Source organism: Dermacentor andersoni, chromosome 7 (assembly GCF_023375885.2).
Source record: "Dermacentor andersoni chromosome 7, qqDerAnde1_hic_scaffold, whole genome shotgun sequence".
Taxonomy (NCBI): Eukaryota; Metazoa; Arthropoda; class Arachnida; order Ixodida; family Ixodidae; genus Dermacentor; species Dermacentor andersoni.
Genome location: NC_092820.1, coordinates 19,468,940 through 19,483,481, shown reverse-complemented (window position 1 = coordinate 19,483,481; position 14,542 = coordinate 19,468,940). Strand labels below are relative to the sequence as shown.

General features: G+C 45.9%; 1 protein-coding gene across 2 annotated transcripts in view; it reads right to left on the bottom strand.

Moving 5' to 3' along the window:
- LOC126535529 (AP-5 complex subunit mu-1-like) overlaps positions 1–14,542 on the bottom strand; it is a 196,152-nt gene that overhangs the window by 124,048 nt on the left and 57,562 nt on the right. For both annotated transcript variants that reach the window (XM_050182341.3, XM_055073185.2), the window contains exons 4-5: positions 12,723–12,793; positions 8,887–8,965 (exon numbers count right to left, since the gene is read on the bottom strand). In XM_050182341.3, the coding sequence (XP_050038298.1) occupies positions 8,887–8,965; positions 12,723–12,793 (150 nt within the window). The remainder of the gene's footprint in view (positions 1–8,886; positions 8,966–12,722; positions 12,794–14,542) is intronic.

The following is a 14,542-nucleotide window of genomic DNA, read 5'->3' as shown; positions in this document are numbered from 1 at the left end:
TTTGAATGGAGCGAGCATGCCCTGGCCAAAAAAAGTGTCAGCGGATCCGGTCATAGGTACGTGACACACCCAGGTGACCGGCAGTGGGGAGGTCGTGAAGTTCGTGGAAAAAGCTGAGCAAAGGTGTTTAGGGATCACAAAAAGTAATGCAGGGCCATCGGGGTGAATGTTATGGCGGTAGAGTATGCCATCTGGAAATGTGAATAAGCGAAGGGAACTGTCGGCGAGTGAAGATTCCAGGCGGTCAATGATGATGCGCAAGGACGGGTCATGGCGCTGCTCGTCGGCGACATGGAGCAGTGGGAAAAGAAAGAGAACACAGGCGTCGGTGTCAGCATCAGACGCAGAGGTCGCTTCTTCGACTGGGTAGCGAGAGAGGCAATCTGCATCCTGGTGTAGGCGTCCTCACTTGTATGTCACTGTGTAGGGATATTCTTGTAGTCGTAGGGCCCAACGACCGAGCCAGCCAGTACGATCCTTGAGCGACGAAAGCCAACAGAGCGCATGATGATCTGTGATTACTGAGAAGGCCTTGCCATGTAAATATGGGCGGAACTTTGAAACAGCCCAGAGGAGAGCAAGACATTCGCACTCGGTAATGGAATAGTTGCACTCTGCAGTTGTCAGGAGCCGGCTAGCGTAGGCTATAACGCAGTAGTGTCCGTGTTGGCATTGTGATAAGACAGCGCCGATACCATAACCACTGGCATTGGTTCAGATCTCTGTAGGTGTGGACGGGTCAAAGTGGGCCAAGACCGGTGGTTTGGTGAGAATCGTGATAAGGCGTGAAAATACGGCAGCCTGAAGGGAACCCCACGTAAGAGGCACGTCTTTCTTCAGAAGTTCAGTGAGTGGTCGAGCGACTGCTGCGAAATCTGTCACAAACTGTCGGAAATAAGAACAGAGCCCCACAAAACTCCGGACGTCCTTGACAGACTTAGGTACAGGAAAAGCCGTTACCGCTCGAACCTTCTCCGGGTCGGGTTGTACTCCGGAAGCATCGACGAGATGGCCTAGCACTGTAATCTGTCGGCGCCCGAAGTGGCACTTCGATGAGTTTAAATGGAGCCCAGCCTCGTGGAAGACGTCAAGGATAGCTGCGACGTGCTCAAGGTGCGTCTTAAATGTAGGAGAGAATACAAGGACATCGTCAAAGTAACAAAAGCAAGTTGACCATTTGAAACCTTGAAGCAGAGAGTCGATCATCCGTTCGAACGTGGCCGGGGCATTGCATAAACCAAGCGGCATAACCTTGAATTGGTAGAGGCCATCTGGAGTGATGAAGGCGGTCTTTTCTTGGTCTTGCTCATCAGCAGAAATCTGCCAATAGCCAGATCGAAGGTCAATGGACGAAAAGCATTTGGCACCGTGAAGACAATTAACCCTTTCGCTGTCGGACCTTTCTGGCCGTGACGCACCCCCAGTGTCGGCTTGGTTTCAGAGAACGAGCATAACAGGGAATGAACATAGCAATTTATTTTTGATTATGATTGGTATACAAATAACGTAGTCAATGCTATATGCACATTTCAGTGTTCTGCAGCTGCTGTTAGTAAACATCATCATCATCATCATCAGCCTGATTATAAAATCCGTTTAACATCCGAATCTGACGATGCGGAACCCTCTTCCTTGCATGTGACTCTGTCCGAGTCCGAATCCGAGCTCGGCTCGTATTCTAAATCGGAATTGAGCCACCGTACCAATGAGCAGACGAAGGTCCCGCGCGCTCAGCCATCCGAAAGTAACCGCGCGCTGGGAGGATGCGCTTTCAGTCGCCCGCACAACGGAGAGAAATGGGACGTTGCGTGATCAAGAAGACAGAGGGAGATGGAAAAAGGCTAAACAAAGTGCGAAGGGCTTTACGTTTACTGCTGCAAGTTGGAAGCGAGGGTTCGGCGAGAGAGCGAAAGCAGCAATCGAGTCACTCTTTTCGGAGAGGCAACGGCACGTGCGCCTGAACTTGACGCGGCGTAGCAGACACACCAACAGAAGAAAAATAAAAACCATCAAACCAGCGGAGATGGCAGAACAACCCTTGAACCCATAACAACACGCACGCGACGCATGATCCAGCGAACGCGGAGCCACCGCGCCTTTCAGCAAAGAGAAAGTGGGGAGTGGCAGTCGCACCGTACTTTTCAATACATGTGTTAACACAGGTCGGGGAGAATTTACGAACTTGTAGAAAGAGTCAACAGATGGCATGGCCAATTCAGGAGCGCCAGCTTTGTGCTCAGGCGCGAAATTTTGAACGCACGATAGAGAATGTACCGGTACGTCAGTGACACCGTGGGGGGGAAGCGCGATGATGTACCGGTACGTCCGTGACAGCGAAAGGGTTAAGAGCATCGTCGATTCGTGTTAAAGGGTAAACGTCCTTTTTAGTAATTCGGTTTAGGTGGCGGTAATCAACGCAGAAATGCCACGTGCCATCTTTCTTTTTGACAAGCACGTCCGGCGACGCCCAAAGACTAGACGAGGTCTCAACAATGCCTCTGGCGAGCATCTTGTTTACTTCCTGCTGAATAACTTGCCGCTCTGCCGTGGACATGCGATACGGTCGGTGGTGAATGGGAACAGCATCACCAGTGTTTATCCGATGCTTAACAAGGGACGTCTGACCAAGTGGTCGATTGTCACTGTCAAATATGTCGCAGTAGGAAAGCAAAATGCGATATAGGGCGGCTGCTTGGTCAGGTGCGAGGTCCGGAGTGACCAGGGGACGTAATGGGCCGTTGAGGTTCAGGGCATCCTGCGGGTAATCACGAGGGTCTGGAAACGCGTCGACTGAAAAAGCAGTAGCATGGTCGCCTCTCACTGATCAGAGTGTGGCCACTGCTATGCCTTCAGGGTAACACTCGCTTCGTTTTAAGCCAAAATTGATAACGGGGAGACACATCCGATTAGCGGCAAGGGTTATGACAGTGTGTGGCACAGAGATGTCGCGTGCCAGGAGGACATCACTAATAGGTGCGACAACACAGTCGCCATCAGGCACAGTTGCTGTTGAGGCCAATTCGACGAAGGTTAGGGCTTTTGGAGGTAAGCGAACAAATGCTGTAGTGCAGAGGGTGTTGAGTTGTTCGGGGGGAATGTCTGAAAGAAAAGGAAGCTCGAGGCACAGCGTACCGGTGGCACCTTCGATGGGGGCAGAATGCGTCGTCAGAAAGTCGAGCCCAAAGATTAGGTCATGAGGGCAACTGGTCAGCATGGTGAACAGGACTAGAACTTGGCAGAAGCAATTCCTATGTGAGCAGTGCACATACCCCTGATGGCAACAGTGGTGCCATTGGCGACGCGTACAGCTCGAGCGATGGCAGGTGTAAGAACTTTTTTGAGGCGACAACGTAGGTTAGTGCTCATTATGAACACTTGGGCTCCAGTATCAATTAATGCCGTCAACAGAAAACCATCTACGTCTACTTCAATTAGGTTCGTATTGGTGAAGAGCGCCAACAGAGGATTTGGACAGGACGAATGTGACACAGCACTACCTCCATGAGCTGCATGGCATAGTGTTCCGTCCGTCGGTTTGGCGAGGAAAAGCAGCGAGGCTGGGGCGACGGGGAGCGACGGCGTTGAGGTGACAGCGATGACACGGAGGAGCAGCTGTCAGGGGCATCCTGAAGTAGGGTACAGGCGACGAGGTGAATAACGGCGAGCATCGGCGTATGGGCGAGGAGCAGGGAATGAGTTCCAGTATGGCGGCATTCAGGTGGTGCGGCACTGGCGGGATACATGACCAATGTGGTGACAGCGGAACAGATCGGTTTGTCTGGGGTTCGCCATTCAGCAGGATTGCGTGGTTTGGGAGCGAAGTACTGGTCATTACATGCTGTGGATATGGAAATGGGTGGCGAATCAGGTCGGGAGACAGAGCAGGCAGTAGGGATGCCAAGGTTTGCAATTTCTTGCCGCACAACGGCTTGAATAACGGAAATAGTGGGGGCCGCTTGGTCAGGGGGTCGTGTATGAAGGGGGGCCGGACTCGCCGCTTCAATCTCATACCGAACGATACGGGTGACGTTCTCTTGAAATGGTCGTATGGCGGTAAGAGCGGAGCAAGAGGACGTGGCAGGGGTGTTTGGGAGCCGGAAAAACTGTGGGATGACGCAGCAGCTTTTGGCTACCTCGAAGCGGTGGCGTTCTTTGATGATGGCGTCAACAGTAGAAACGTTGTATAGACGAGCAAATTGAAGGCGTCGTCTACAATGCCTTTTAGGATATGGCCCCCCCATGTCAACCTCGGTCATGTGCTCGTCGACTTTCCGGCAAAGCACAAGCACTTGCGGTATGTAGGAGACATACGATTCGGTCGACGACTGGACACGGGTGGCAAGCTCCTTTTCGCACAGCTTGTTGGCGACCTGACGAGTTGCCAAATAGGTCGCGCAGCCACTCTTTGAAAATGTCCCAGCTAGAGAGCTCATCCTCATGGGTGCGAAACCAGACACGCGGTGTCCCGTCGAGATAAAAGATCACATTGGCAAGCATGATGGTAGGGTCCCAGTGGTGGCTTTGGCTAACACGCCAATAGTTGACGTCAACGTCATTTTGGGCAGAGAATGTCCCAGGATCACGGAGACTAGGAACCGTAACGTACATTGTGGTAGGCGCCGCAGGTGCAGGTGGCAACGGGGCGGTTCCATCGGAAGCCATGGCTGAGAAGATGATGGTGCAGCCACTTCGGAGCACAGTGGCGAGGACGGGAAACGTTCCACCTCCACCACAATGGCACGCGAAGGACGAGTCAGTAAGACGAGCAACTATTTATAGGTTGTGTTTACAACAGCGGTTGCAGCGCTGACCAGTTAGATTCACAGCACGAGCCCAGTTTGTTCTTCCTCCTCTTTTCTCGAGTGATGGCACCCACGCGCCTCATTCAAACAAGCAAATACCACACAAGTGCAGCAATATCATCATGGTTCTAGGCTATTTCCATGCATGCAATATTTTACTTTACGCTAGTATCACTTTCACCAAAGCATCACTGTTATGTCATCACTCTTACACAATATGTGCCTGTTATACCAGAACATATCAGGATGTTTGTCATCACACTGGTAGCGAGATAGACCCCTCGAAATCAGATCATATGCATGTGGAAAATTTAGTGGCACATTCTTGAACTGATGCAAGCACTGCCACCTGCTCGGGTATGTAGTCATGCATGCATAAATAGTGCATTGATCCAAGCAATGTAATTCCATTCAAAGATCACCTACTATGTTCCCATTATCGTTACCTAAGTGTTGTCTCACTTCCTAAGCAAGCTTCACCCAATAAACAGCCCTATTGAACCTGTACATCCTTTTACTTAGTGTTTCTACCTGTGCCCCATCACTAGCCTGTGACAATGCCCAGAAATACTGCTTAGCTCCTTGCTTTATAATTTACGGTAAAGATTGTTATGTGACTTACTACAGTTAAACCTCAATATAACAAAATACTCTATATAACAATGTATTTAGCTTTTGTAACTTTTGATAGAACACTATGTGCTTAGAACCTCAATATTACAAAGTGTGTTTGTACATTTCAATACAGCTAAACCTCGATATAACGAAGTCAGTACAATGGGCAATTTGCTCCGTTATGTCAAAATTTTATTCTATTGAAATTTGACATTTTAGACAAATAAGTAGTCACCGATAAATTTTTCTTATTAGGAAAGAGGCCAATTTTATGAATTGTTGGGCAATCGAAAAAAGCAAATTTGAATGACAAAACAATTCATTTGATAAATTTCGGAGTCTCCGACGAATTATAAGGTTTCATGCCACATACGTCGACGATATCTTCTCGGCGATACCAATTAAGCGAAGCGAGCCATGCTTTCACGTGCACTCTGCCCCTGTGGCTGATAGCATCGCTCGCACAGTGATGCTATCAGGAAAAGCGCCGGCAGCGGGGGTGAATGCTTCGTCTACTTCTCGCTCTAACAGGTCACCAAAACTCGAGATTACACAAACTCCAACATCCAATACTAAACACATGGTAAAACAGCTTACATGGTGCCGCCCCCTCTCAGCACGCCAACTCTTTGCACATGCGGCAGATTACCTCTAAACAGGGTGCACAGTTACGTATGTGCTCAGCTGCACTTACAGCTGTGTGCAGCCACAGCCGAGACACGTGATAACTTACCCCACACTCCGCCCTCCCCCCTGCCTCCTCGCGTGTGCTTTAATGCGTTACTGTGAGCTCGCTCCGGTCCCCATCTTTCCCTTTACTCGCACGAGAAGGCAGCACTCGTGAAGCCACCATCTTTCTTGTCTCACCCTCGCACACTTTCACTCGCATCTAAAGCACACAGTGCATGGGGCGCAATAGGATCTTGTCATACTTGGACTTTAGTCATATCATAAGAAGCCAACAAACACTGACACCAAAGGCAACATAGGGGAAATTACTTGTGCTTAATAAATGAAATAAGGAAATTATAAATTAATGGAAATTAAAGTGGATAAAAAAACAACTTGTCACAGGTGGGAACCTGCGGCAAGTTCATGCTTCGATAAAGTCCACGTGTGATGAGATCCCATCATGCCCCGCATAATGTATGCTTGTGGTGCGAAAGAAACCATGTGAGAGTGAGCCAAGAAGAATGATGGCTTGACGAGCACTGTCTTCTTGCATGAGCAATGGAAAAGGGGGAATTAAGGAAGAGGGAACAAGTTGCCACACGTCTGCTTCTTCAGCAGGGCCATGGCTTCACATGGCTGTCAGCACAGCTAGCACATACGCAGCCCACGTGCCCTTTTTTAGAGGTAATCTCTTACATATGTAAAGAGTGGGCTTGCCAAGATGGTGTAGCAACATGTGCGCTGTCTTCTCACACGTTTAGTACAGGAGGTTGCATAATCTAAAATTTCGGAGAGGTGTCAAAGCAAAACACAGATGAAGCATTCGCTCCCCGTTGCTGGCACTTTCGAGGATAGCATCGCCACACTGCGAGCGGCACTATCAGCCACGGGGGGCAAAGTGGATGTGAAAGCATGGGTGGCTTTGCTTTGTACCACCGATGTGAAGATATTGTTTACCCAACATGACACTGTACTTTTTGTTGCCGACTCCAAAATTCTACAAAATGACCTTTTAATGCATTGACATTCTTTGGGTACTTCACGCACTTTTCAGGGGCTATCTATCTGTGTTTGTATATATGCTTTCATTTTGTATCTAACCATTTTCGTGCTACCTTGGTCACTGGGTAGCAGATCAGGCTGCTGTGCTGAGGTAACAGGGTTTGAAACAAACCATCAGACCAACTTGGGTCGCCGAGTATATGCCAACGTGTACATACATGCGACTCTTCAATGAACCTCTTTCATGCCTATATGAGTCACTGTAGATGCGGGACTGGTCGGCACCGCTGCTCGAACCCTTTGACACCGGCTTGAAGCACTGGGTATATGCGCCACTCAGTTGGTACTGGTTCTTCAATGAACCTCTTTGATGCCAACTTGGGTCACTGGGTATGTTCCAGAAAGTGTGTGCCGCTCTTCAATGCATGTCTTTGACGCCAAATAGGGTAGCTAGGTATGTGTCACTGGGAATATGCCGCTCTGCAATGACGAAAAAGATCCCTTAACCCTCTCCAATGCTAAGCAGAATCAAAATCATGTCGCAAGGGTTCCTCAAGGACAGCAGCATGACGCATTAGCAGGCTGCGCCACAAATATACTGGGCATGTGCCACTTTTCAATGAACACCTTTCAAGCCAGCGCTTTAGCAAGCTGTGCCATAAATTCACTGGGTATGTGCTGCTCTTCAATAAATACCTGGCCAGCTTGAATCACTGAGTTTGTGCCACTGAGTGTGTGGCAAATGAGCAAACAATTCTTAGCCTTCACAGGCACCGGCGTGCCATGCTTCTCATCTCGGAAGCCATGCGCGGACTTATTGGCAGTGCCACTATGTGGCACAGTGTCCAGCAAGAAGCACGAGAGAGGAGTCCAGCTGCCGCATGACTTGTTTCTCAGCGTTGGCACGCAACGGCACGCTATGCATTTTGGAGGCCGCATGCAGGATTCACAGCTGTGGTGGTGCTAGATGGCTCCGAGTGTTCTCAGGGAAGTGCGAAAGAGGAGTTCCTCTGCAGTGCACACCTCACATACTACCTCATTTCAATGGTGGCACTGTACATAGTGTCGCTACAGTGATTCAATGCTAACACATTACAGATGACAGCCCTCGTGAGATGGATTTTGACACTATTTGTTTCTCATCATTCATATTTGCTTTTTCCGATGGCCCAATAATTCAGAAAATTTTGCAGTCCCTTCTGTATAAGAAAAAATCCATCACCATCTGTACTTATTTCCATAAAAGGTTGAATTTCAATATAACAAAGCAAAGTGCCGATTTTACTGATATCGTTATGTTTAGGTTTAACTAATACAAACAGTGCACCATGTTTACACACCTAATGTTTACACACCCTACAATGGCCATTAAAAATTATATTTTTTTTTCCTGAAGTAATCATCGTACCCTGGAAAACTGTTACACAGGCAGCAAGCTGCCTGCTTGTTCCCACATTGATATAGAGACCAACTCTGAATATGTCCGGCCAGAGTCGCTTTATTCATTTAGTGACTCTAGGTTGAGCTAGCGTCAACAAATAAAAAGTGTTTGCTATTCCTGCTTGTGTAGAGCCTGTGCTCTTATTACAAAGGAAAGTGCTGTGTTGCAGTAATTTTTTGTTCGAGTTTACAGTGGCTGGTGTGAGAGCTTGGATTTACAGCTATTTTTCTATTTAGCACCTAAAAAATGTCAACCAGAAAATTCTTGCCACATAATTATCACACTCCCTAACTTTGCATCAATTGTTTGCGGAAAAAAAGTGTGAGCATGCTCTGCAGAGAAAGCAACACACACCGCATTCAGTGAGGCAATGCTGCTTCCCAGGACTTCGATGACTGCCTCGACCGCCAGCAGGGCAGTGGTCACCCCAGGGCTGCGAAGACAGAAGTACCATGAGTACACTGATATTTTTTGTGTCTGAGGTGATTCAGCACAAATTGTATCTTTGGCTGCTTGCCTCAGAGTGCTCCATCAGTGCTACAAAGGTCATAAGACACAGCAGCTAAGCCTCATTGTCGTAATGGACGCACTTCATTACGTGAGCGTCCAAGGGTGGGCTTGCTATATTTTGTATGTGAGTGCAAGCAAGGATAAGTGAAGCACGAACAGGAGAGACCTGTCATTTGATTTTTGTTTGGAGAAGAATACAGTAGAACCTTGTCGATACATTACTGTTTGTAACGTTTTCCTCGCTCTTTACGCTATGAAATGCCAGTCCTGTTCAGCTCCCATATGGCCATGTTTATCTGTTAGACTTGCCCTCCCAGATGTTAAGACTGCGGCAGCGCACCACCGGTGTGGCATCTGCAGCCCTGTCCCTGCTCAAAAGATAAATTCGGAAGTTTTCAATAGCTTTTGTCAATTGTCCCAATTTAGTGGTTTTTCAATCGTCTGTTGACTTTCTATTCAAGTTCAAGTAAAGTGTTATGTGAGAGGCGCTTCTTGCCTCATCTGTAGTGCTGCCACAAGGTTTAGCAGATGTCACATTTTGACAGATTACATATTATTGCCTCTTGGTCCGATAAAAAGCCTATCAATGTGGTTCTGCTGCAGTATCTACAAGAGACAGTCAACAAGATTACACAAAAGCAAAAGACTCGCACAGTGTAGCGATTTCATGTCCGTAAGATTGTCATCAGTGCTGTTCCTCTCTCAATAAGAATGAGCTGATAGTCAGTGTGCATATTTCCCATTTGTAAATCTCTCGTGCAATCGTACGCGCTGCTCACCAGGTTGAGGCCCATGATGATGAAGCCTCAGTGTAACTGCAATAATCTGATTTGTTATTTATTAATTCATTTATTAACCTACATTTCACCCAAGCTCATTACCGCAGGGGGTCATGACAACAAGACTCCACCAGGCCAGACAGTGCAGTGCACCCAAGTCGCACGGACCCAAGATATACGTTTTTCTTAATGGAACATATTATACACAGTCTGAATATTAATTCAAATTTATTTTCATCTCAAGGATGAGGGTAGGCTCGGGAGAAAAGTGAAGTTTGTCACTTGAGGAAAATGCAAGTGTCTCTCATACATAGAAAACAAGGACATAAGAGCAAGTTCGATGAACATAATAGACATTAAGATAATTCAGTAAAATAATAATGTTACACAGAAACATTTTGAACAAGTGTACAACAAAGCATGAAAATCGTTTTACACAGTACAAATCACAATATACATGAACACAAGTGCTATATACACAAACCACAATGTACAGTGCTTACGGAATGAAATGCGACAAGGAGCATTTAGTAGAATCCTGGATATGTGCAAAGTACTCGAGAGTGCTATGGCCCATCACTAAGAATCTGGACACCAAAGGCGACACGGACTCCAATCTAAGTGTACACGCCAAAATTGTGTTGATGTGACACGAACTGCTGCCTGTGGAAATGAAAGTATATGCCCTAGTTAGCCTTAAATTGATGCGTTTCATTTCGTGAGCACTGTACATAAAAAGTTGCCTTAAGGACAAAATCAACATTGCATCTCTTTTCACAATAAAAGTGCTTTCCTAATCTCACATGGACCACATTGTTCAATTGTTATCTTTTTCTGGAGTAATTTATTTAATAACACAGGAACAGTGAACCATAGCATTGGCCACCCAAAAAGTGTTCTGCAGGATGGAATGAGCCAATGTTGTTGGTAACGAGTGGGGTTTGGAATAACATGTTTAAATGCCAAAAGATATCCAAGAAGGCGTGAACAGTGATTGCTTATGTCTTAATGCCAGGTACTAGTACTCATAAAGTTCGTGAATTAGGACGATGTGAAATCATCTAAACAATTCACAGGGGTGTACATAGTAGTCAATATTAGCTATATACCTAATCGCTTTCTTTTGAAATTTGTATATCTTATTAATATTGTTTGTCGTGCTTTCCTATACCAAGAAACAATAATTGACATGCGACAAAAACAAGCTGTTTTAAAGTGTTACCTTAACAGAAAGTGGGACACCTCACTCCGAGAATAACATATAAAATGCATATACAGTTAAACCTCTATACAACAAACTTCAATATAACCAAATTCTCGATATACCGAAGTATTTACCTTTTTATAACCTCTTGTCTATAGAACACAATGTAGTTAGAACCTCAGTATAACGAAGCATGTTTGTATGTGATTTCAATATAACGAAATTTCACTGCCACCGTAAAGGAATGCCGAGACAATACAGATGGTCAAATGATTGAATTACAAATGGCTGCTTGCAAACACACCTCTCCAACTGCACGTGGCGCAACAAGAGCGACCACTGAAATGGAGCCGCATCATGTTCCAAGTGTGATAAAACCCTATTGCCCCCCCCCCCCCACACACCGTATGCTTTAAGTACGAGTGAAAGTGTGCGAGGGTGAGACAACAAATACCTTGGGTTCAGGAGTGCGAGCTAAGGGGAAAAGAGGGAGGGAAGCGAGCTCAAGGTAAAGCAAAGCGCGTGCGAGGAGGCGAGGGGGGCAGAGGGGGGGGGGGTAAGTTCGTGCGTGTCTCGATTTCTGGCGTGCACTTTGGTCGTGGCTGCACATGGCTGTAAGACCGGGTGAGCGCATACGCAGCTGTGCACCGTGCTTTAGAGGTAAGCTGCTGCATTTGCTGCAAAGAGTAGGTGTGCCGAGATGGCGTGGCTCCATATAAGCTATCTTACCACGCATTTAGTATTGAAGGTTGTGTAATCTCAAGTTTCGGTGACCCGTTGGAGCGACAGGCAGCCGAAGCGTATGCTTCCCACTGCCAGCACTTTTCCTGATAACGCTGTCCTAGTGCGAGCAACGCTATCAGCCGCAAAAACGGGGTGCCCGCGCAAAAGCATGGCTGGCTTCGTTTAATTCGTACCACCGAGAAGATATCGTCGGCATACGTGGCATGAAACCGTATCATTTATCATCGACTACCAAATTTATCTAAATGAATTATTTTCTCATTCAAACTTGCATTTTTCAATTACTCAATAATTTGGAAAATTCTGCGGCCTCTTACCGTGTAAGAAAAATGGACCGGCGACTGCACTTATTTGCATAAAAGGCCAAATTTAAATAGAACGAAATTTCGATTTAACAAAGTAAATTGCCAATTTTACCAACTTCGTTATATCGAGATTTATATATATGTCATAACAAAAAAAAACTGAATACAGATAATCTGTTAATGTAATCATGCGGGAAACGTGAAAATCAGAGAAAATAAGAACTAAATAAATCTTCTGCTATGACAGTAACTGCAAATGGTAGATCAGAAAAATTATTCCAACAATGTAGGCTAAATGCTGTGTTGCAGCATTCAAATGATATCAGTTATGCAGTAAATTGAGCCTATTTAGCATCTAGCATAGCAGCCATTTCCACAAATAACTGGCTGTAAATTAGCACTCGTGTATTAATTTTGCTTGTTTGTTTGTTTCTTTCTTTGTTTGTTTGTTTTACCTCAAGGGCTCCACTAGGACATTATGTGAGGGGTTGGTGGTAATGTGGTGGCATAAACAGTTCATGAAAAATGCTATGCTTTCATGGAAGTTATGAAGTGAAGCAGCCATACTGGGTGTTTCCTTTTCATGATCATCTGCTTACGCTGAATATCAGCCAAGACGTGGTGAAAACTTGGCAGATGTGTACTCACAGTGAAAGCAAATCCGGGCGCTTACCCGGTGGTAAAGACACCAGTGGCAGGCAGCCAAAGTACAGCCCTTCCTGGAATGAGACCATTCACTTTATGTTGAGGCAGACAACCAGCACCCAACATGTTAACGTGCAACTTTGACAATTTTGATGTGAAAGCATCAAATAGCCCATTGAGCAAAAAAGCCGACGGTGTCTGTAGCAGTGAAACTTCCCATTGGCTGCGACGCCACGTCACGGGTGCACCTCACACACTCTCATGACGCTGGCCCAGGCCTAGGCAGAGCAGAGTGTGTGAAAGGGTACACCTCCTGCCGCACTATGGCGTGAGCGGAAAGAGCATTGCCTCGACACCATGTCACCTTCACTCTCAGAAGCCTCTGTTAGCTGCACATTCTAACTGCACCTCAGTAAGGCCAAATCAAAACTCGCCAACCACCTCAACATGCTCGCTTGCCCGCAAGGAGCTCAAACTTGAAGAACTGCTCAGCGGCATTCAACATTACTGCTTTCGCATTCACAAGTCATAAGAAGTGCTTAGGTGTTCTCAGAATGTTTCCATCAACTTAGAAAAGTGGGTGTATTAAATTTCTCTGCAACTCTTCTCACATGTAAGATAGTGCAATTCATCTTGTCAAATGTTAAAAGAAAACAACGAAGAAGAAGACACCACACTGCATTCCTCGATTCCATCACACTACTGAATTGTTTTTGGTATCGGCATGCAGTTATCACTTCTGGCACTGTTATCATTTTCAGGCACTACCTGCATAGGAATTACATTTGCAAACTGTTCTCTTTCTTTCTTTCTCTCCTCTTGTATGTCTCAAAAGTGATTTATGCTCATTGTACCTCGTTGCGTATAACTTTGTTGCCACTACTGTTGGTTGGAACTACTGATAAATTGGTGCTGTAAACTTACACACCAAGTATTCTTCATTACAAATACTGTTTGTACAACAAGAACTTTGTATTGTACATTGTGCACTGCACTGCCGATAGCGCGCAGACCCTCAATTATGCGCTCACTGCATTCTTGAATTGAAGAAATCAATTAAAATTTCAAGAGAGAAGTTAAAAAAATGTAAATCTACTTTCACATTTCTCATTTTAAATGAGACATTGGGCCTCCAAACTGAAACTGAACCAAGCAGCCTGGAGACCTGCCTCTCATGACTTCAGCATTGAAGTTTGAGCAGATATGTGCCAATAGTAGGTATAATAATAATTTCTGGCGTTTTACATGCCAAAACCACAATCTGATTATAAGGCATGCCATAATGGGGGGACGCCAGATTAATTTTTACCACCAGGGAATCTTTAACGCTGCCCCAATACGTAGGACACGGGCGTTTTTGCATTTCACCACCACCAAAATGTGGCCGCCGCAGCCACCGATAGTAGGTGTGCCATTAGTGACCATATTGGGAAAATGTGTTCCAATAAAACAAATTCTAAGCATCCTTGACAGGGTGTCTAGTGAAATACATTGCAAAAATTACCCGACAGGTTTTCCACTACTTCTGTAGGGAAATTTCCATGACTAAACAAAAGAACCAGCAACGAATAACTTTAAGTCAGTAACAGTTCAATTTTGTTGACTTTTCTAACAATATGATAATGACACACTAGTGGAGATGACATTAGACACATGACATCCTCTGTGCTGGCAAGGATAGTTCCTCAAAAAAGTGCATGCAGGCTTTTTTCTTTCTTTATATAGACTTGTGTAATAAACACACTTTTTTACAAGGTGCGGCCTTTACACGGGACTGAATCTTTTGGCCAAATGGTACTGGCGCAGTCGGAAACGTGTGCACA